The sequence below is a fragment of the Amblyomma maculatum genome, chromosome 2 (genome assembly GCF_055883805.1).
Source record: "Amblyomma maculatum isolate TAMU_Amacu chromosome 2, ASM5588380v1, whole genome shotgun sequence".
NCBI classification, from domain to species: domain Eukaryota; kingdom Metazoa; phylum Arthropoda; class Arachnida; order Ixodida; family Ixodidae; genus Amblyomma; species Amblyomma maculatum.
In genome coordinates, this window is record NC_139345.1 from 19,645,488 (window position 1) to 19,665,575 (window position 20,088).

General features: G+C 47.6%; 1 protein-coding gene and 1 long non-coding RNA gene across 3 annotated transcripts in view; one reads left to right on the plus strand and one right to left on the minus strand.

Moving 5' to 3' along the window:
• Window positions 1-20,088, plus strand: part of by (focal adhesion protein tensin) — a 293,064-nt gene that overhangs the window by 128,861 nt on the left and 144,115 nt on the right. The window contains 1 exon segment of the mRNA XM_084593429.1: window positions 12,153-12,273. Coding sequence (XP_084449555.1) covers window positions 12,153-12,273 — 121 coding nt within the window.
• The window catches only part of LOC146198103 (uncharacterized), a 59,806-nt gene continuing 48,149 nt past the window's right edge, over window positions 8,432-20,088 (minus strand). Inside the window, exon 3 of one of the 2 annotated variants that reach the window (XR_014704943.1) lies at window positions 8,432-8,543. This is a non-coding gene — a long non-coding RNA (uncharacterized LOC146198103). The remainder of the gene's footprint in view (window positions 8,544-20,088) is intronic. The other variant, XR_014704942.1, reaches the window with a different exon arrangement.

Genomic DNA, 20,088 nt, shown 5'->3' on the forward strand with positions numbered 1-20,088 from the left:
ATTGTATTTGAATCTTATTTAGCATTTCATTGACACTCTTATTGCTTACGACGCGAGTTGGTCACTAAAAACGTCTGTTGTATATTCAGGAGCCTTGTATTGCTCATCAGCAATGGAACCCAGCTTCGAGCGATTTGCAGAGAAAGTGGTAAAAAAAAAAAAAGAAAAGCACGCTACCTCGTGACTACAGATATAAAATGACAGGCCTAACATATTCGGGTTGACGCCGAATGTTGCAGGAAGTTTTCTGTAACCAGAGGAAAGCAATTAATCTGAAAACAATATTGGGTTAATTTGGATAAGGTGGTAATCGAACGAGAGCTTTCGGATTGCGAAACGGGCACGCTGCCCACAGAATACGAATGCTTTTTTTTTTCTTTATTGCAGCATAAACAGACGTTCTAAAAAAGCAACAACCACACTTTTCCTGTTGTTACATTACCAAAAGCGCTTGAAATTAGCCGACTCGACTGACACCGAACACCATGATGGTGGCTCTTTTTGAGCCTTGAAAACTTCTCGAACATATATGACACTCTTAATAATGTTAACTCTCACAGATAGGGCTTTAAGGTGTAGAGGGACAAGTTTGGCAGCACATTGCGTGGACTGCACTGCGTGTGAGTCGCGACTGGGTGATATTAAGATTTTGGGCAGAGGCCGGGATAAGACAGCGCGTGAACTTTTGGAGGCATTTCATATCGGGAAAAGGGGAGATAGGTGTGACGTCGGTACGGCTCTGGAAGGCAGAGATCAGTTTTCTTGATCGTGCTTTGCAATATTCCTTGTTTTGAATTCTGTCTTTTTGCTATGGCATGTACTACGCATGTCTCTTTTTCAGCATATATTTGCTGCTATTGCAGAAATAAATCAGATAAAAGTTAGTGCGTGTCCTGTGTCTGCTTCTCTTGTGTGTGTTTCCTGTGCGCTTTATCTTTAGTCTAGAATATCAACATCAGCGTGGTGCACTGCCATATGCGTTTTCCACATGGTATGTAAACTCAAAGCCATAAATATGTCGTATGGCACGTTCCTGTCGTCATCCACAGGCAGGAAGCGGACACCACATGGCGTTATGAGCAGTGATTTCTTTAGAGTATGCTTTAGGATATCCCAGTAAAAAACGGCATTCCTAAAATCGAGAAAAATATGATCGGCTGTTTCTGGCTTCCGACAAAGGAGACAGTTTACCGTCCAAGGAACAAAAATCCCTTTATCCTGGAGCCAAGATTTGACGGGGAGCGTGTCACTATGAAGTTGAAAAAAGAATGATTTGACAGAGGGTCGAACAGGCATCATTTTAACTCATTTCAAGACGTCATTAGTGGCGTACATACAGTATCCCGAACGATAGATAGGCATTGGCAACATGCTATCAAGAATATCCCTGTAGAGCTTCTTTCTGGAAACAGTACACAGATACTCCCGTGAAAAGCGCACCCTTAGTATATTAATAGCGCCAACCACTTCATGGAGGTAACCCCTTTGTCTTGTCTTTTTAACGCTATACGATGACACGACAAAATTAGGTAAATATTCACTGAACCTGACTTGTTGCACTGTAAGCAAGAACACATCAATCTGGTCTCTCAAAAAGAAAAAAAAAAAAAAGAACGCGATACAATCTGCCTCTAAAACAAATGGACGGGACCGAGACCGCCAGTTTTTAGCGGTCGAAACAAGTTTGTGCAGCTCGTTCGCCCCCATGTTGACCTCCACACAAAGACAGCGAAAACCCTGTGTAATTTTCGTACATTCATTCTAGCCATGCATATAATGCCTGAAGTACGTACCACATTTTCAACACGAGAAACATGTTACTAACAGTTGCACGTGCAAACATGGACTAATTTTTCTCACCCCATTTTAATGTTTTCTCACGCACTATTTTAAATACATAATAAGAATGCTCTTTGTTTCAGGCTGAATAAAGGTGGACCTATTGAATGCGCGACGTAGTCGGTACTGGTCACAGTCAGTGATAACGAGAAAATAGTAAAAATAAGATTATTAAAGACGGAAGGAAACAAAGTTCACGATGAGACATTCTCGCTTCCACCTTCAAAGCACGTAAGAAGTCTTAAATGTCCTACGTAACAAGCAAGCTCGGTATAACATGTCGTGTACCGTGGGTGACGTACGTAAAGGCTACGCGGGTCTTTGTAGTAGCGAGTTGGTGGTTGTATGCACAGCTAGAAGCAATATGAGAAGGAAAACGGGAGCCTCTACGCTTTGCAAAGCGTTGCCACCACCATGTTATGAGAATCAGCGGTGAAAGCACATGCAAAGTAATCTTGGTCGGCTGTTCTTTCCGAGCACGCCCCTCGTGCCACCCATTCTCGTCTTCTGTTGGTGGCAGCGCTTTGCGAAATGCGAAGGGCATCTGCTCCCGTATTCCCTCTCATATTGATACTATCTGTACGCAGACGCTCGGTCGCCGCTCGCCAGCATACTTCGGCAGGGGTCAACCTGATCATGTTTCTTGTCTCTTTGGGCAAATGAAGTGAGAAAGACACAGAGAAGTAATGCTTTAAAGCGGGCTAGTTGGTTGTTCATAATATCTATTGGAGTGCGCTAACTTGTCAAAAGAGAACAAAAGGGTACACAAATTACGGAGAAGTAACTTCGATCTCGATCCTCTGTGTGTGTGTGTGTGTGTGTGTGTGTGTGTGTGTGTGTGTGCGCGCGTGTGTGTGTGTGTGTGTGTGTGTGTGTGTGTGTGTGTGTGTGTGTGTGTGTGTGTGTGTGTGTGTGTGTGTGTGTGTGTGTGTGTGTGTGTGTGTGTGTGTGTGTGTGTGTGTGTGTGTGTGTGTGTGTGTGTGTGTGTGTGTGTGTGTGTGTGTGTGTGTGTGTGTGTGCACGCGCGCGCGCGCGCGCGCGTACGTGCATATCTCATCTACCTCCCTCCGGTCGCCACTATCTGGCTGGGGCAGCATCGCAATAAATAACAAAAATAGACAGGTTAGCATTGCCGCCGCAGAAGCACAGCTGCGCTGGTCTTATCATTGTTTATGGTTATATCAGTCTGTCGTGGCCCAAATTGACCCCTCTGCTGATTGCGACTAAGACGTCCAGTCTTGGTCATTCCGCGGAGAGTCAGAGATGTTTGCACCGGCTTCGCTAGCGTAGAGGGGTCGCAATTCATTCGGCATGTACACTTTCACAAGCGGGCCACTCCCATCGCGAGCATTCTATACTCGCTGCACTTGCGTTGCCTCAGCCAGCATGCGTCGCACCTAAAGCCTTCGTGCGCGAATCCCGCGGGCTGTGCATGACGCGTGAGGGCCTCCGGAGGCGATAAGGGTGCGGTGCCCTTCGGCTATCCCGCTGAGTCGACGTCCGCAGCCGGCGCATACACGGAGACGTGAGCGGCGTCGGCGCCTTTATGGCGAAAAACAAACACGTCTCACGCGGCGACGGTAAAGTGCTCCGTTAGGCGTCGCTGGCGAAGCGGCATGCTTCCGGTTTGCTTCAGGTGGATGTCGAGGCATCGAGGAGGAGGAGTTTGCAGGACAGGAAGTCTGGACCTACACGCTTCGTAGAAGTCCGAAAATTCCCTTTTTTCATGTAATTAGATAAACGTCGTGACACGATCGCGATGCCTACGTGTTTACGTGTCTAACCCCTCTGCTAGCGTAGAAACTGTGCCTGGAGACGTGGCTCTTACATCTTTGTTCGCGTGAACACACCTATTGAATTCAAGGCTTAAACAAAACGCCCGCATTAATGCAGCGTCTTGTCCCCCACCATGCAGTGCCTCGCATGTTTAACTAGTTTTCACATTAACTGCGTCGTGCAGTCCTTTCAGGGTTGTTTTCTGTGCTCTTGCGGAGTCTCGTTATGCTTGCATAGTTGTCGTATCGAGAATGCTCATGCCCTATATAGACGCCCAAGAAGCTGTGAGCGGTCCTTTTTCATACTCTGTGCCACTTCTTTTTACTGCGTTGTAATGATATTCATTCGCCGCGTTCATGTGGCGACAAAGGCATCCCAATATTAAACTATAGTATACCAGTGTTTGGGGATACTTTGCTTCTAAATCTGCAATGTCAGGATGTAACCACCAATAGCGGAATTTCTGACGTTACTATAGGATGTACTGCTACGGGTTGTGATCCTATCGCTCGGGTGCGGCGTGTACGACTAAGCGCGCACGTGGGAAAATAACTATCAATGGCTCTTGTATGTCGCAATAACGTTGCTACTGGACAAATTACGCAGCCGTGGAATGCATGCGGGTAATTGGCTGGCCTTTGCTAGTCACTGCCCGCAGGAAAATATCTACCAAGTGTGCAGATAACAGCTTCGGCTATATGACAGTTTCAAGGTTCCCTTGCATGCCAGCGCGTTCGATCGCTTTGTGTCTGAGACGGTGATTGCCGGCACCGTGCAAGTGCTCTACAGTAGCTGTGGAAGATATATAGCCGCTTCATGTCGCACAATTGATCAGTGGCTGCTGCCCCTTGTCCCAATAAATGCATTAGCTCGCGCCTTAAAGACGAATATTAGAGGCATGCAAGCAATGGGTTGGTCACGTCATTCTCACCGCCTTCATTTCGCGCGCCGCGCGGACGCCAAGGGTTGGCGTCGTCATGAGTGCCCGGCGGGCCAGCGTGAGTGAGGCGCGCTTTCGTGCATGGACGTTGCCGTTGCGCAACTCGGAAGCGTGACCGCCATTACTTTATGCGCGTCGTGCAGCACAAACCGCGAGGGCGCTGCGCGTGAAGCGGCGGCGACCTGCGGCGCTGTACCGCGTGGTGTCCGTATAATAGTATACCGGAGGCCCACCCGTGGTCTCCGCGGCGCAGCTTGCGGCAGGCGAGCACATAACAAAGCGCTCTCATGAATTTCCACGCGTTTTCCCCGAACCTGCCTTGTCTCCCTGACGCCACGAGACTTGCCTGTAAGCGAGAAACAGAAAATGAACAGAAAATATTGGCTGCGTACCAGACCACGTGACGATCTCAACTACGATTTCGTACATCATCATCATTATTATCGACAGTCTGGCTGTGCCAATATGAAAGGCCTCTCTCATATTCCACCAATTAATTCGTTTTTGTACCAGCTGCGTCCATATAATCCCAGCAAACCTCGTCCTCACCCCTAACTTTCTGTCGCACCCAGCTACGCTTGACTTCTCGTGGAATCTAGTCTGTTACTCTTCGCGTTACATATCCTGTCCATGTCAGTTTGCTCTTGATTTCAATTAGAATGCCAGTAACTTGAATTTGTTCCCTGACCAAATTTGCATGATTCCTACCTCTTAACGTTACTCCTATAATTCTCCGTTCCATAGCTCTGCCCTGTCCGCAATTTAAGTAGAACCTTCTTCGTTAGCATCGACGTTGCTGTCCCGTAGGAGAGGGCCGCTAAGATTAATCTGTTATATGCTTTCCTCTTGAAGGATACTGGGGTAAGCTCAAATCCATGACCTGAGAGTGTCTCTGCCTGCCAAGTCCACTCCACCGCGTTTTTAATTTTCTAGTTAAGTCACTCTCGTGGTCCGGGTCGGCGGTTGCTGCCTGCCCTAAGTTATTCCCTGCCTATTCCCTCGCTATTTCCAGTGTTTCTTTGCCTGTCTTACTCTTGTTTTCTTCTGGAAATGTTGAACAATAGTTTATATTTCCTCCTTATTCATGTTAAGACCTCATGTTCTGCTTTTGCTGTCGAGTTATTTGACGTTGTTGTTCATATTGGACATCAGACTTAAAATAACGATATTTACCTAGAAATAGCAGTGGCCGATGTCATTGCTCAGTGCACTGCTGGTATGGTGATGCAGCACAGAGCCGCGCTTTCAAGTCATAGTTTAGCGTTACGTGCCGACCTCGAGTCGAGCAATAAAGACCAGGTCGCCCTCTGGACGCAGAATCCATTATGCGAATCATCAGCGTTTTTTTTTTTTTCTTTTAGTAATCGTTCTTGGCGAAACTCACGACGTGAGGGATACTAAATATCAGTGCGCCCCGAGCGCCAGCACAAAGCCACTTCGATTCGTCTTAGCGACACTATACTGTGCTGTTCTACGCTATCCACACAAACCGGCTCAGTGCCGAGGCCCTTTCGTGCGTGTCGCCTCCGGCAGACCACCCACCCAGAGTGGCGGTGGGAAAACACTGGCGGGCTGCACTTCACTCTCTTCTTTCCCTTTTCTGGCCCACTCTGCTCGCTCATTACGACGCCGTACTTAATTACTCTAATCGTCGCACGCACTCACGTGTTGCGTAACCTGAGCGGCCGCGGCAACAGCGGACGTTCCGCGCGCGTGTTGGCTGAGCCAGTCCGCGATTGTTCTCTCCGAAGTTGATCCACTGCTGCACGATTAAATGCCTTCCCGTCGCATTCACCTTGATTGCGCCTTCTTCCTAGCCGCGTCGTGTTTGAGATCGCCAGCCTGTGCATAGCCTGGCCGTGCGTTTCTTTGATAGGCACGGCCTTGTGTACAACAATCGCTGATTGTGCCATTAGAGCCATTGTTCATTATGCAAATGACCCGGAATTTTATCAGATGATTGCGGAAGGCACGCGAGAATAGGGGTCGACTAATCTGTGACAAGGGCATACCTCTGCTGGCAGCGTACAAGCCGATACAAGACCCTCTATTTTTGTGGAGGTGTTATCGCGGCTTGTAAAGGGGTTTTGAACAACAGTTCGCTACACAATTGCTATACTTTACACGTCCGGAGCACCGTGATTGATGCCGGTTAAACAGGGAAGCTTGGCTGCCTTTTGTCGCTGTATTCTGAAGCCGACGAGAGGCACAGAATTAGGGAATGCTATACACGTCCTGTCACTTAATTTCACACCGAGATCTCGCTGGGAGACGATGAAGTACTGTAGAAGAACGGCTGATTGGGTGAGTTGGTGACAGTAAAGTAAGCGCGCAACAAAAACGTGACAAAGAGAAGTGGACAAGTGGACTGGACTGGTATGTTCCGATTGCCTAATATTGGGCATGCATTCATCTGCTGACTTTATATACATTCAAGCGAGCATTACTACTCCAGGGATTCCTTATTGTATATTATTACTTCATGATCAGCACATAATATATCCATGCGATCGGGGCCAGCATGATGCTGCTCCAATTGCTCTTGCGCTTTCGTGCACGCTATAGGAGGTTGGCCAGACCTACTGTGATGAAGTTAGCCCATTTGTACGCCATCTGTGGCCATCTTACCCTTACGAACTCCGTAACCTCATCCACACAAGTCCACTTCGTTACTGAGAAGAATTCCACCGGTTACTTTGCCTTCGCATTACATGCCCTACTCATGTTATTATGAGCCATGCAGTATAAATGCAGGTGTGGGACAGCTGCGCCAAGTTCGCCATTTTGATGCAAACATCTTTTCGGTGCCATGATGCGACAAAAGCGATACTAAATTAACCGAAATTCCGTCAGCTCGCGCCAAAGGTAACACACGCGCGACACGATGGGTGATTTTTTTTTTTTTTTTTTTTTTTTTTTTGCCCCGCCTGTCGCGTATTCCAGGGCTGTCCGCACACTCGAAATGGTTTCCGACAGCGATTGCTATTTCATTCGCATCGCACTTATTGGATATATTCGATCATTATATATGTTCGAAAGTTACAGGAGATTTTATGTCTGAACTCGCGATTAGCCTTTGCAGATCCCGAACTGTGTTCACTGGTTGCATAATTTTACAACGGTCCCATCGCGATAAGTTTCTCGTCTCTCGTGGGATTGACACGAGTTGTAATACTTGTCAGGCAAGAAACCAATGTTTTGACGGCATCACGAGCCGAAGAGCTTTCAGGTACGACCCGTGCAACCAAGCGATCGCCCACTTCCGAAGTAGAGCTGAGTGACATGGTTTCGGTTTTCTTAACTGCATGTCATCCCGTGGCTGCGACCAGGCGCGCACATGGGTCAGTGTCCTTTATTTTTAATTTGGGGGTGACTTCAAGCGTTTCAACGCCTATGCGTATTTCTCTCGCTTGCATCCACGTGTTTCATCCAATACGCTCAAACTTCGCGCTGGCCAGGGGCTGTTCTCACTCCGTGCAGTGAAGCATCCTCAAAACGCGACGGGGCTGTTTATAAGCAGGCACCACTCCTACTGCAAAGAAAGCAGTACAGGCCTCTACAATCTTAAAGAAATTTTAAATTTACCGCATGCTCTCGAAATGTGCTCCAAAATGGTGATATTGCTGTTACAAAATAATTACACTTCTTCTGCATAGCTGCTCCATGACGCAAATTTTCTGACTCATAGCTGTCTCCAAAGCGCATATTTGCCTGCTGCAAGACTGCTCCAAAATCTATTTTGGCCATTGCACCCATGTACATGTCAGACATGATATATCGCCAATGGTAAAGGCGGCTTCTGCTTCCTTTTGCAGGCGCTGTTGAGCTATGCAGACACGTTGTGTGGCTGCTCTGGAAAGAGCTTTCAGGCTGGAAATGGCATTTCCGTTACTTTTATTCACACGGCTTCTTTTTTACAAGGGTGAGAAGGCGGAGCGAAGCTACATCTCGGACAGGTTTGGTTAATGGTGGTCTGGCCTGCTATGTGCTGTAAGAGAAGAAAATATAATAATAATAATAATAATAATAATAATAATAATAATAATAATAATAATAATAATAATAATAATAATAATAATAATAATAATAATAATAATAACCAACGCTACTTTCACAATGTCCAAGACGGTGCAATGGTGACGTACCCCACCTCTTGTCATACACCAAAAGTACTTCTGACCTGCGAATTGGACAAGCCGTTCCAGTAGCTGATTGCGGCTTTTATGACGAATCCATTGGGTCGCGGCTTACTTCGCGCACAAAATTTACTCCTTCCTGGCTGTCCAGGTTTCATACAAGCATATGTGCAAAATGCATGCCAAACATGCAATCAAACAAGCAAAGGATGCATGAAAGCAAAATGTGTCCAATGTGCGCTCGGTAATTACTGTCGGTTATCTCCTTTGAAGGCCGTTGCGTTGAGCGTGCAAGAGAATTATTCGAAAGCTAAATGAAACCGCCTGTTTTGTTGGTCCATGCCTGCTTGCCCGTCCTGAGTACCTCTTCTGTCCTGAATTTTTTTTTTTTTTTTTTTTTTTTTTTTTTTTTTTTTTTTTTTTTTTTTTTTTTTTTTTTTTACTTCGATAGCAATATGTACCAGTGGCGCGGGGCTAAAGTGCTGGCGTCGTATGCGTGCAGCCTCCACCCTACAGAAGCGCCACCCACCTACATGCGCCGCCCGCTACGCAGCCCAGAAGCGGAATGTAGAAGTGCAGGAAGGCGAAATGAAATTTAAAGGCGCAGTGGCAAAGCCATTGAGGTGCCTTCCAGATGCACCAACCACCACATAACTTCACCTCTTCCCTTCGGAACCGCGCACTCGCTTCTGTCCACCTTCGTCCCCTATAATTATATTCCGCGTCTGAAGCCTCGGCTTATAGAACAAAAGCACTGCAATGATCATCGACTTTGAATCCAACTATCGTACCTTTCTCTCATCAGGTTTCATGATTATCCTATCAGCTTTTTGCTTTTTTGCGTGTTATCGCGTAAGCTGACGCGTTCAGGGCAGCTAAATATAAACGCAAACAATGAAGTAGCGGCCCATTGCCGAAGTGTTGTTTGGCGTCAATGGCGTTGCAATGCACTTCGGTTCACACTTCCGGCGACTACGCGCCGCTCGGTCGGCCCTGCAGCGTGCGCTCACCGGCAGACTGAACGTGCGCTGGGCGGGCGATCGGATGGTTTGGGCAGGCCTCCGCTTCGTTCCGGCTCACTGCGAAGACTGTGTGCGAAGGGCCTTGGGGCCGATTGGTTTCATCCTTCGCGACGTCCGCTATGTGCGGCGAGCCTGCCAACATGCGCCAGGGCTCCCTCCGCGAACGCGTGCCCGGCCGCTTCTCCGCTCCTCTGATTAGCATGCGCGGCTGGCTCCGGTGTGCGTGCCCCGTCTGGCCACGAGGTAACCCTTCCTTCGAGGCAGGGCCGCTTCCTGCACTCGGCTGCTCGAACACGTACGGGGGCAGGTCTTCTGAGCTTGAGCCATTTGTCACGACACTATATCCTCGCCGTATTTCTTCCTCAACACTTCTTTCATTTGTGTTATGTTGTTGTGCCGTCATCGCCGCGCTTGCGCTTTTGGGCGTGAATCAACGCGTGCTTTTGTTTCGGCTGTTGCTGCGGTTGCTGCTGCTGCGCTGGCTCTTTGTGTGTGCGTATAGCTGTTCGCCTACATCAGATTGGCCTCAATTTTAATCATAAATGATCTCCATAATTGACCCGTGGCCGCTAAGAGTGTTCACTCCACTCCCCAACATTCACGCTAGTAGCTGAGGTTTGTATTCGTAAAGATGCGGATAATGACAGAAAAGCACCGACGTGTCCCAGATATACCGCTGCCCACTCAACCCACATTTCGTAAAAGTGGGTTTGGTTTGGCGGCTACTTCGCTCGAGAGATGTAAGTGGTGGCGGCATTATCTATCATGCATGCGCACACGAACCGAATAATTTCCTGCATATGCTTCCATTATTTTCACGTTTCAGAGAGAACAGGCTACTGCATCCCATCGTAGACTCTCCCCTCGAGCTCTGGACAGCGCTGTTTCGTAACCATCCGACGCGCTGGCATAAAATGCCATACGTGGCGCTGTGCCAATCGGCAGGATGTGGATCTCGTTCTCTAAGTTGGTGTTATCATGCAAGAAAAACACATGAAAACGGAAAGGCGGTGCTTCCGCCACTGCAGCGAAACGCCTTCGTTAAGGGAAGACAGGACAGTCATACGAGAGGAGTGGGTGCCTTGCTGCGGTTGGAAAAGAGAGACTCTGCCGTGACAAGATGGTAGTAAAAATAAACAGGAAGAGGCTTCCCTAGTTACCTAGACCTTTGTGATGATGTGGGGGGTAAAAATAATAAAATTAAAAAGAAAGAGGCCTAGCTAGTTAGTCTGACCTTGGTGATGATGTCGCTTTCTCAAATGAAGCGTCGGATCGGGCCGGGTTATATATAGCGGCGTTGCATAGCGACATTGTCAGCGTTGTACATAACCGGCAAAATACGTGCTTGTTGTCAAGGAAGATTCCAGACATCGCAGGGATGCTGGTTTACGCGGCATAAGGGCGGCAAGTGTTCTTGAATGATGCTGTTTGCCGCCTTCTATGTCGGATTTGATCTCAAAATGCGTGTGGTGTCGAACATTTTTTTTCCCCAGTAAGATTAGATGGCCAGAAAAGTGAAAATAAATAAAATTACATTTAATGTTGAGTGAATTTCGTTGTTTCTACTTTTAGCCCCGGGTGGCGCATTGATCATAATGAAACGTTAGCGTGACTCGATGTGTGAGTACGCGGTTGCATTACAGACAGACATGTCTTAGCGCGCGGAATCTGTCTGTGCGAATACGGTTAGAACACAAGCGGTGTAAAAGTTCCTTCAAGTGGGTGTGACAAAACCGTAGTAGTGTCCGTAAACAGTTTACACAACTGCGTTGCGGGTCTCGCTTTTTCACTCAGCAAAACGCTGAAGAAATCCCGTTTATACGGCAGGACTTTATAAGCCTGCCTCGCCAAGGCTTGGCGCACTAAGGAAATGAGAAACGGCTGGTACATATTGGAGATGCATTGACTATTTTAAAGATTAATGGGCACTTGCACATGTGTTTTATAAATATGAAAAGTTGAAAAATAAAATGAGGGAAATGTAAAAAAAAAAAAAGATCACAGGATGTTATACCTTGATGAGGTCTAACGACAACTCTTAATGCATTTTCATTTCACTATATGCCAATGCAAATAATTTGAAGACGACATAAATATAGGGGTAGTTATCGAACACTCAATTCAGTTTCCCCACACACTCGTTCTTCGACTAGCCCTCCCATCCAGTCCGCCGTTTCAGGCGTGCGGCGCCATCTCCACCAAACCTCTCCTCGGATGCCGCTTTTCGCAGTAACCGCCCTGCTGTTGGGTCCACGCACTACTACCGCGTCTACTACTACGACTACTAAAACGACTACGCGAAGAATCGGCGTTTGACAGTTGTAAAAAGCAAACTGTATAGCTCGCTATATTAAGTGCAGAGTTGTAGATAAGTGCAGCTGCAACCGCGAGAACGTTGCCGGGAGCTCATGCCTCGTCGTGTCCCTCCCGTGTGCGCAGGTACGCGGCGTGGACGTGGGCGTGGAGGCTCGGCACGCCTTTCGGAGCAAGCAGTTTCGCAAGACCCAGCGCTGCGACCTCTGCCAGCAGCCGCTCAGGGACCAGGGGGCCTCCTGCAGAGGTGGGTATACGTTGCTGACGCCTCTCACTCTACTGGAGCTGAGCTGCGCTTATTTATACTCAATGGCTGCTTAGTTTAGAGGGGATGGTGTATCTCGACTCGCATCCACACTTTTAAAGTATCACTCGTACTCGTATATACTAGGGACGTTCCAAAGGTAAGTTTTGTCATTTATTTTCACACGGAAAAGTTATTGCCTCTCCCAAAAAATGCACCATGGCATTATGAAATGTATGCTTTGCACCATTTTTTTTTTTTTTTTGACGTAGTCGCCACTGACATTCAGATATTTGTCATGGCGTGCAATGAGTTTTGAAGCACTCACTCTGGTAAAAGCCGTTGCCCTGCGATGATACACCAAAGCCACACACAGCAAGGCTCGCACAAGATCAGATTCCTCGTTTCGGATGGGAGAGACTGGACCACCCGGTCTGCAGCCCAGATCTTACCCCATCGGACTTTAATCTGCTTGCTGCATTGAAATCCGTGTTCTCTGGACGTCACTTACAAAGCAGTGTTGATGTGGAGCAGGCTGTGCGATAATTCTTGTTGTGTGTGGCTTTGGTGTATCATCACAGGGCAACGGCTTTTACCAGAGTGAGTGCTTCAAAACTCATCGCACGCTATAACAAGTGTCTGAATGTCGGTGGCGACTATTTTTGGGGGCAGTAAAGTTTCCGTGTGAAAATAAATCACGAAAATTACTTTTCGACCGTCCCTCGTAAATTTGCAAGACGCTCTGGTAAAAGCGCATTTTTCCAACGCCTCTCTTTTGAGGCAATTGAAAAGAAAAAAAAAAAAAGAAAAACGCGCAGTGCTTCCCCAAGTAGCACACATTGCATGGCCCACCGGGGGCCCGTATGGGCAAGTTGGGCTTGGGCAACCACAATAACACCCACGAGGGCCCGCTTTAGGGATCAAGCGGGCAAGCCCAAATTGGGCGTGCCCTTGTTTTTTCCATTTGGGCATTATATAGGCGTGGAAAGAGCTAACTGAGTACATATTCCCACATCTGGCCCTCAAGGGTCCCGCTTGGGAAATTTTAGGGCCGATGCAAATGAAATTTGGGCTTTGTGTAGGAAACGCATGGGCTGATCTAATTGGGGCTGCCCACTCAAAAGCCGAATAGGTCCCGCGTGGGCCGCGGCGGGGCTAAATACGGGTATGCCCGCACATTGCCTACATGGGACCCTTGAGGGGTACTTGAGGGAAGGTCAGACGAAAATCTGGAATTCATGCAGAAAATTCCTGGGCTGCCCCAAATAGGTTTGCCCACCAAAAACCTAGATAATTTCCGCGTGGGCGGTAGCGGAGCAGGCAATTGCTCCTTCCCACTTCTGCCCGCATCGGTCTCTTGCGGGGCAATTTAGGGCAGATGCGATGCAAATGTGGGCCTAAAGCAAATAGAAGACGGGCTAGTCCGATTGGGGCTGCCCACGCAAAAACCGAATAGGTCCCGCATGGTTTGCGGCCGGGCTGAAAAGCGACCACACCGCCACGCTGCCCACACGGGTATTTCTTGGGGTACTTGCGGGAAAATGCAATATATATTCGTAGTCAATGCGGTAAAATCAAGATCAGCCCAATTGGGACGGCCCATGAAATGCCGCAGTGGGCCCCAAATTGGCCGTAGGCGGGCTTACCGCTCTGAAACGTCTCCACCCTATATTTAAAGCACCATTTTATTTATGTAAATCATGTTATACCGGCTACTAATTGCTTCTTCTGGAGGTTTCACATAACTGTCCTAAGCATATCTCTGCTATGAATAAAGACTATTTATTTTTATTCTAACAACTACGTTAATTATGCAGTGTCGACAGAAAATATGCAACAGTAACTGTTCCGCTTTACGAGTATGCACTGAACGACCTCCAAATGTTTCCTGCGGGATTATTACTATTCTACACGCACCACCGAAATAAATATTCAGACCAACATGTCGGGGTTGATGTGGGCCAGCCCTCATTATTGTAGTGTTGGAAATAAATTTTTCTCATGTTACTGAGTGTCGCATACAAGCAAAAAAAATAGCGCATAATGTTTCGCAATTGATGATTATTGGAATTTGGGCAGCCCCGAAAATGCCAGATTCAACCCATCAGGGCAGCACGTGGGCCAGCCCAAAATGAACTGGCTTTCGCAAATCCCGCGCCTATATAATTCAGGTATTGGAGGGATTAATCGACTTAAAAATTAAAACCTTGATCAATGGGATGGCATTGCCTGCACAAATGTGGGACCCATTAATGATTTTGGTGTGCTGCCCACATTCGTCTACCTGGGCTGAATGCGGGCAGCCCTATTTGGGCTGCCCACACGGATACAGATTGGGACCGATAGCGGCAGAATTGGGCAGCTCACGCGGGGCCCCTCTGGGTACGTGTTGCAAATCCCGCATGGGGCCCGTATGGGCTGCCCTCACGGGCCCAACGCGGGACCCCACTTCATAGCCCACTTTGTGCTACTCGGGTCGGCATACGAGTATATTTTCAGATACGAACTGTAAAACCGCCCTTGTTTCGCGATCTTGATTCGATAGAATTTCCTCATAAAAACGAAGATATATTGCGTGCCAGAGGCACATGTTCGTTTCTATTGGACTCAAACGGGACATGCAAGACATGCCGTTATTTGCATGATATCAAACACTGAGACGTACGGAGCTGATTTCGCACATGCTGAGAGTCAGATAGAGCAGGATCGAGTCTACACAAATATTTCCACACTCTGAAAAAGCCAACGCTGCATTTTTCGAGATTGATAGGTAGGGTACAAATTGAGTAATTACGCTTAGTAGCTTTGCACTGACCCTTGTTACTCCTAGCCGGCGCGAAGTTGATTCCAGCTGCGGTAAAGTCGCCGGCAAAGAATGCGTGGTTTGTTATTGATTTCACCTTTTTTATAATGCAGCTAGCTGCGCTGGCTGACGTATATATATATTGAAAAACAAATAAATATCTATGGAGTCCCGCGAAAGGTTAACTTTACAGCTTCACCGCTGTACGCGAAAACCCCGCAGGGGAATAAACAGCTCACAGCTGAGCGCGGCAACTTGACACTGACATGTTTATGTGCTCCTAAAATAAAGACTGAAGTATTGCCTCTGTTTTTTGTAAGGTAGAAATCGTTTGCGTCATGTAGAGAAAGGCACACCTGTAGAGATGAACGCGCGTCGTAAGCATGCTATACGCTTGCCCAGTCTTTTAATTTTAAGAGACAGCTCTGTTGCTCCAGGTACAACCAAGAGTTTCGCCTCCTTTTTAACGCTTGACCTTCAAGCCCTGTCAAGGTCAAACTAAGCACACACACCCTTAAGGCTAACAATGTAGAACTATGTGTCATGTATGACCGTTCATGTCAATGACACCTGGTCACGTTGACCTTTAGTCATGACACTTAAGCCTATCAGAAAGGGCCATAGGTTCGAGTCCCCCGCTTGCGTCACTGCTATAGCAGCTGTGACGCCAGCCGTTGTCGAACCACCGAAGCGGCGAGTGGGACAGCGCCATGCACAACAGATTAACTTATTTTGATACATACTGTTGTTGTTGTTGTAGTTATGGCTGTAGGAAGAAGGAAAAGAAAATGCACGGGCCTGCTACTGGCTCTGTAGCTGAGCCACCTCCGCTGCCTCGTGCGGACAGAAGAGAAAATAGAGAAGAAGTGAAAAGAAGAGAGAGAGAGAAAGACGCGCACCGCAACAACAGCCGTTGTCCACCACCGAAGCAGTGGCGGGTGCAGTGACGGCCTACAACAGATAAAATTCGGTGGCTGGCTAGCCTCCGCCGCAAGCGGCGTTGACCTGCGTTTAGAAAAAGTTTTATTAGACATTAGACGTTCACTTGTTGTTTAGAAAACGTTTTATTATAACATAAGACATTCACATGAGCGGTGACAAATGACCAAAACAGGAATTGCACATGATTAACAACAAAGGCTAGAAAGTGCTAGTTCTAGAAGTGCTAGAAGATATATATGCTAGACATATATGAAGACATATATGTCTAGCATATATATATAGACATATCTGAAGATATATATATGAAAGTGAAAGTGCTAGAAGATATATATAGTGGCTGCACAGCAACCATAGTTCTGCATAAAGAAAGTAGCAAAATTCCCATAAAGAAAGGTGTTAGGCAAGGAGACACAATCTCCCCAGTACTATTCACAGCTTGTTTAGAGGAAGTATTCAGAGACTTGGAATGGGAGCAGTTAGGGATAAGGGTAGATGGAGAATACCTCAGTAATCTGCGATTTGCTGATGACATTGCCTTGCTAAGCAACTCGGGGGATGAGCTGAAAATAATGATTGATGACCTAGACAGGAAAAGTAGAAAGGTAGGCTTGAAAATCAATATGCAGAATACTAAGGTAATGTTCAACAGCCTCGGGAAGGAACAGCAGTTTACATTAGGTAGCGAAATACTGGAAGTAGTAGGCGAATATGTCTACTTAGGACAGGTAGTAACCGCAGATCCGGACCATGAAAAGGAAATAACAAGAAGAATACGATTGGGATGGTGCGCATTTGGCAAGCACTCGCAGATTATGACTAGCAGCTTACCTGTATCGCTCAAGATGAAAGTATACAACAGTTGCATCTTGCCTGTACTCACCTATGGGGCTGAAACGTGGAGGCTAACCAAGAGAGTTCTACTTAAGTTGAGGACAACCCAGAGGGCTATGGAACGAAAAATGGTAGGGGTAACATTAAGAGATAGAAAGCGTGCAGAGTGGGTTAGAGAAATAACTCAAGTTACCGACATTCTAGTAGAAATTAAGAAGAAATGGACATGGGCAGGACATGTAGTGCGAAGAGAGGATAACAAACTGGATTCCAAGGGAAGGAAAGCGTAGCAGGGGACGGCAGAAAGTTAGGTGGGCGGATGAGATTAAGAAGTTCGCAGGGGTCAAGTGGATGCAGCTAGCACAGAACCGTGTTAAGTGGAGAAATATGGGAGAGGCCTTCGCCCTACAGTGGGTATAATCAGGCTGATGATGATGATGATGATGATGAACAACAAAAGAAAGTGTACATAAAATACATCTTAACGAACAAATACATCACAGATCAGTATTTACATACAGAATAAAATTTGGGCAGTTCGTGATGTTTATATATACAATTTTTAATGGCAATGTACATGAAGGTATAGACGTGTAGAAAATTTGCCAAATAAAATAAATATAATCATATACAGCAGTCATATGCACAGTATGTATTGAACATATGGTGGACGTTCACTACCGTCCCAGCCCCTCAGGGCCAGGAATTGCCCGACATACTGTGCCAGGCGCGCCATTTACTGTCATCACTAACGGGCCCCAATGTGGCGCCAGGTTCGTCGTCTTTTGTGTCAAAATTGGGACGCAACCGGTCTTTGTGCAATTTTATGGGTGGTGACAGGCCATTTCGCTGCCTCATTTATCATAGCATAGCATAGGGATTCGAAACGACTTATGTGCCTCCAGTTGTGTGCCATAATCACCTCACTACGCCACTTGGCCTAGCGCAGCTAGCATTTTCGAATCCGGCGTTGCTTTTGCCTTCGTACACGTGGGCAGTTGTTTCATTTTCTTTATTTTTTTATTTTAAAGCGAATTATGCGACGCATTCGCTCATTCATTCTTGCTACTTCACTGAGAACAGGAGGGTGGTTACTCCTGGCCCTACGGGGCTGAGACTGGTAGGTCACCGCCATTTGCGGCGGGGACTAGCCTTCCACCGGAGGTTATACCTGTTGTAGGCCGTCATTGCACCCACCACCGCTTCGGTGGTGGACGACGGCAGTTGCAACGTGCGTCTTTTTCTTTCCCTCTTCTTTTTCTGTCTTTCTTCTCTATTTTCTCTTCTGTCCGCACTAGGCAGCGGAGGTGGCTCAGCTACAGAGCCAGTAGAAGGCCCGTGCATTTTTTCCCCTCCTTCCTACAGTCACAACAACAACAACAACAACTCTAAAGCATGCTTAACTGTCGAGCAGGCGAAGTGGAGCTCTGTCTTCCAGTCTAGTTATTTGGTTATAGCCGTGGGCGACTACCAGCGCCCGACAGTTTCTCACGTGGACCCGGCCGGCTCTATGTTTCATCGGCGGCCGTTTGAGGAACGCAGTGTTTCTACTACTACTCTCAGGCTTGCGGAAGCCAAGCTCGAGCAGTTAGAAAATAGGCGCCGGGTGGCGGCGAACCAGGCGCGTCTATTCTTGGTGTCCGTGGTGGCGCGCTGCATGTGCGGTGGCGGCAGAGTGGCCTGAAGAGGTCGAGCAGCTGGGCCCACTCTCAGACAACGCCGCCGTCACCGCGGAGTACAACGCGCCTCCACGGGACCACGACAGCCGCGGCGTCGCACTCGCGGTTGGCCTTCCTCCTGCTAGCGTTGTGCACGACTGCGCCCGCCGGCTGCCTTTTTTGCCGCGAGGTCACGGTTTCGACTCCGAGCCACATTTGAACGTGAGGTGCGCGCTACAACACGTGCGTCTGTGCGCGGTGAACACCTAGCGGGCATGCCTGCGCGCGTGGCGCACCACCCGAGATTCTCTTCGTTGGATTAAATACCTAACGCCGGTAAACACATCCCATAGGCCAAATCGGCTAGGATTTAGCACTAACTGCCGTGGGGGCCGCATTTGAGCACAATTAGTGTACTAGTCGGTCGAAGGCGTCAGTTAGAGAATGATCACCTATACTCTTTCAGGTAAAATGGAGTTTATTAATGACGTGCACATGTCTTCAAAGCTGCCTACAAGTTCGCCCAGACAGTCTAGATTCATTTGGGGCGCACACATACCTGGGTGCTCTTGTGCCTTATATATACACTGCATACACTGCATGTCACCCGCACTCTTGCTTACCTCGGAGATGTGGCAACACCTACCATTTTTTGCCAACCTACCTTTGAAAGCTAGCGAAGTGTGGAAATCAGCGGACTATTTTTGTGTACCGCCAGTTGACGATAGATCCTAACGACCAGGGGGGCTCAAGCAAAGCATCTTACAACTTTTAGCGAGACGCTGCTGTTCAAAAGGTATACGCTAATGCCTGGGAACATCGCAATAAGAAACCCACGTGATTATTGAATATGGAAGTTTAGGAACCAGCTCAGCACACGCTTCTTTTGATCTGTACGTTAAATGAGATTATAAGAGCAGCCAGGAAGCGAAGTTAACTTGCATCACGGTGCGGAACGACGCACTCACTTGCCTGTTCTCGCTTCGGCATAGCAAACCTTCTGCTCTCCGGCACTGTGACACTTGCATCTTGTCAGGCAACGCCAGCATTGCAGGGCAAGGGCGGCAAGAGAACTCTTACTTCTCAGCTGATATAAATTCCCTGCGGTTATGCAGCGGATATAAAAGAAAGCGTGCTTCTCGTACATCTCCTTGAAAGAGCACGAATGAAAATAAACGCAAGACGCTTTCTCGCCCTGCTAGTAACGGTAAAACGCTGTTGACTTTCTTGTGCCACTGATGGTTAAGCGTGCATCCTTGAACCGGTTCCAAGTCTTGCTAGTGCGGCAACTGCCAAACTAGCTAGTCGAGGGAGAGGAGGCTGTTTTCGCGGTCACCAGACTAATTCTGCTACTTTCACCACTTGTCCGCGTTAGTTTTTCTTTTCTTGGCATCATCGACCGGAAGTGATTCTCACAGTAGCAGCAAGTGGTCTCGTCAACAACCCCTGTCTCGTTTTTCTTTTCTTGTTTTTTTTTTTTTTGCATACATTTTTTGTATGTAGAACGACGCCGTTTTGTTTCGAACAAGTCATTGTCAGCCCCGTGTTGTGAACATGGTTTTTTGTGGTGTTCTTGCTTTTTGT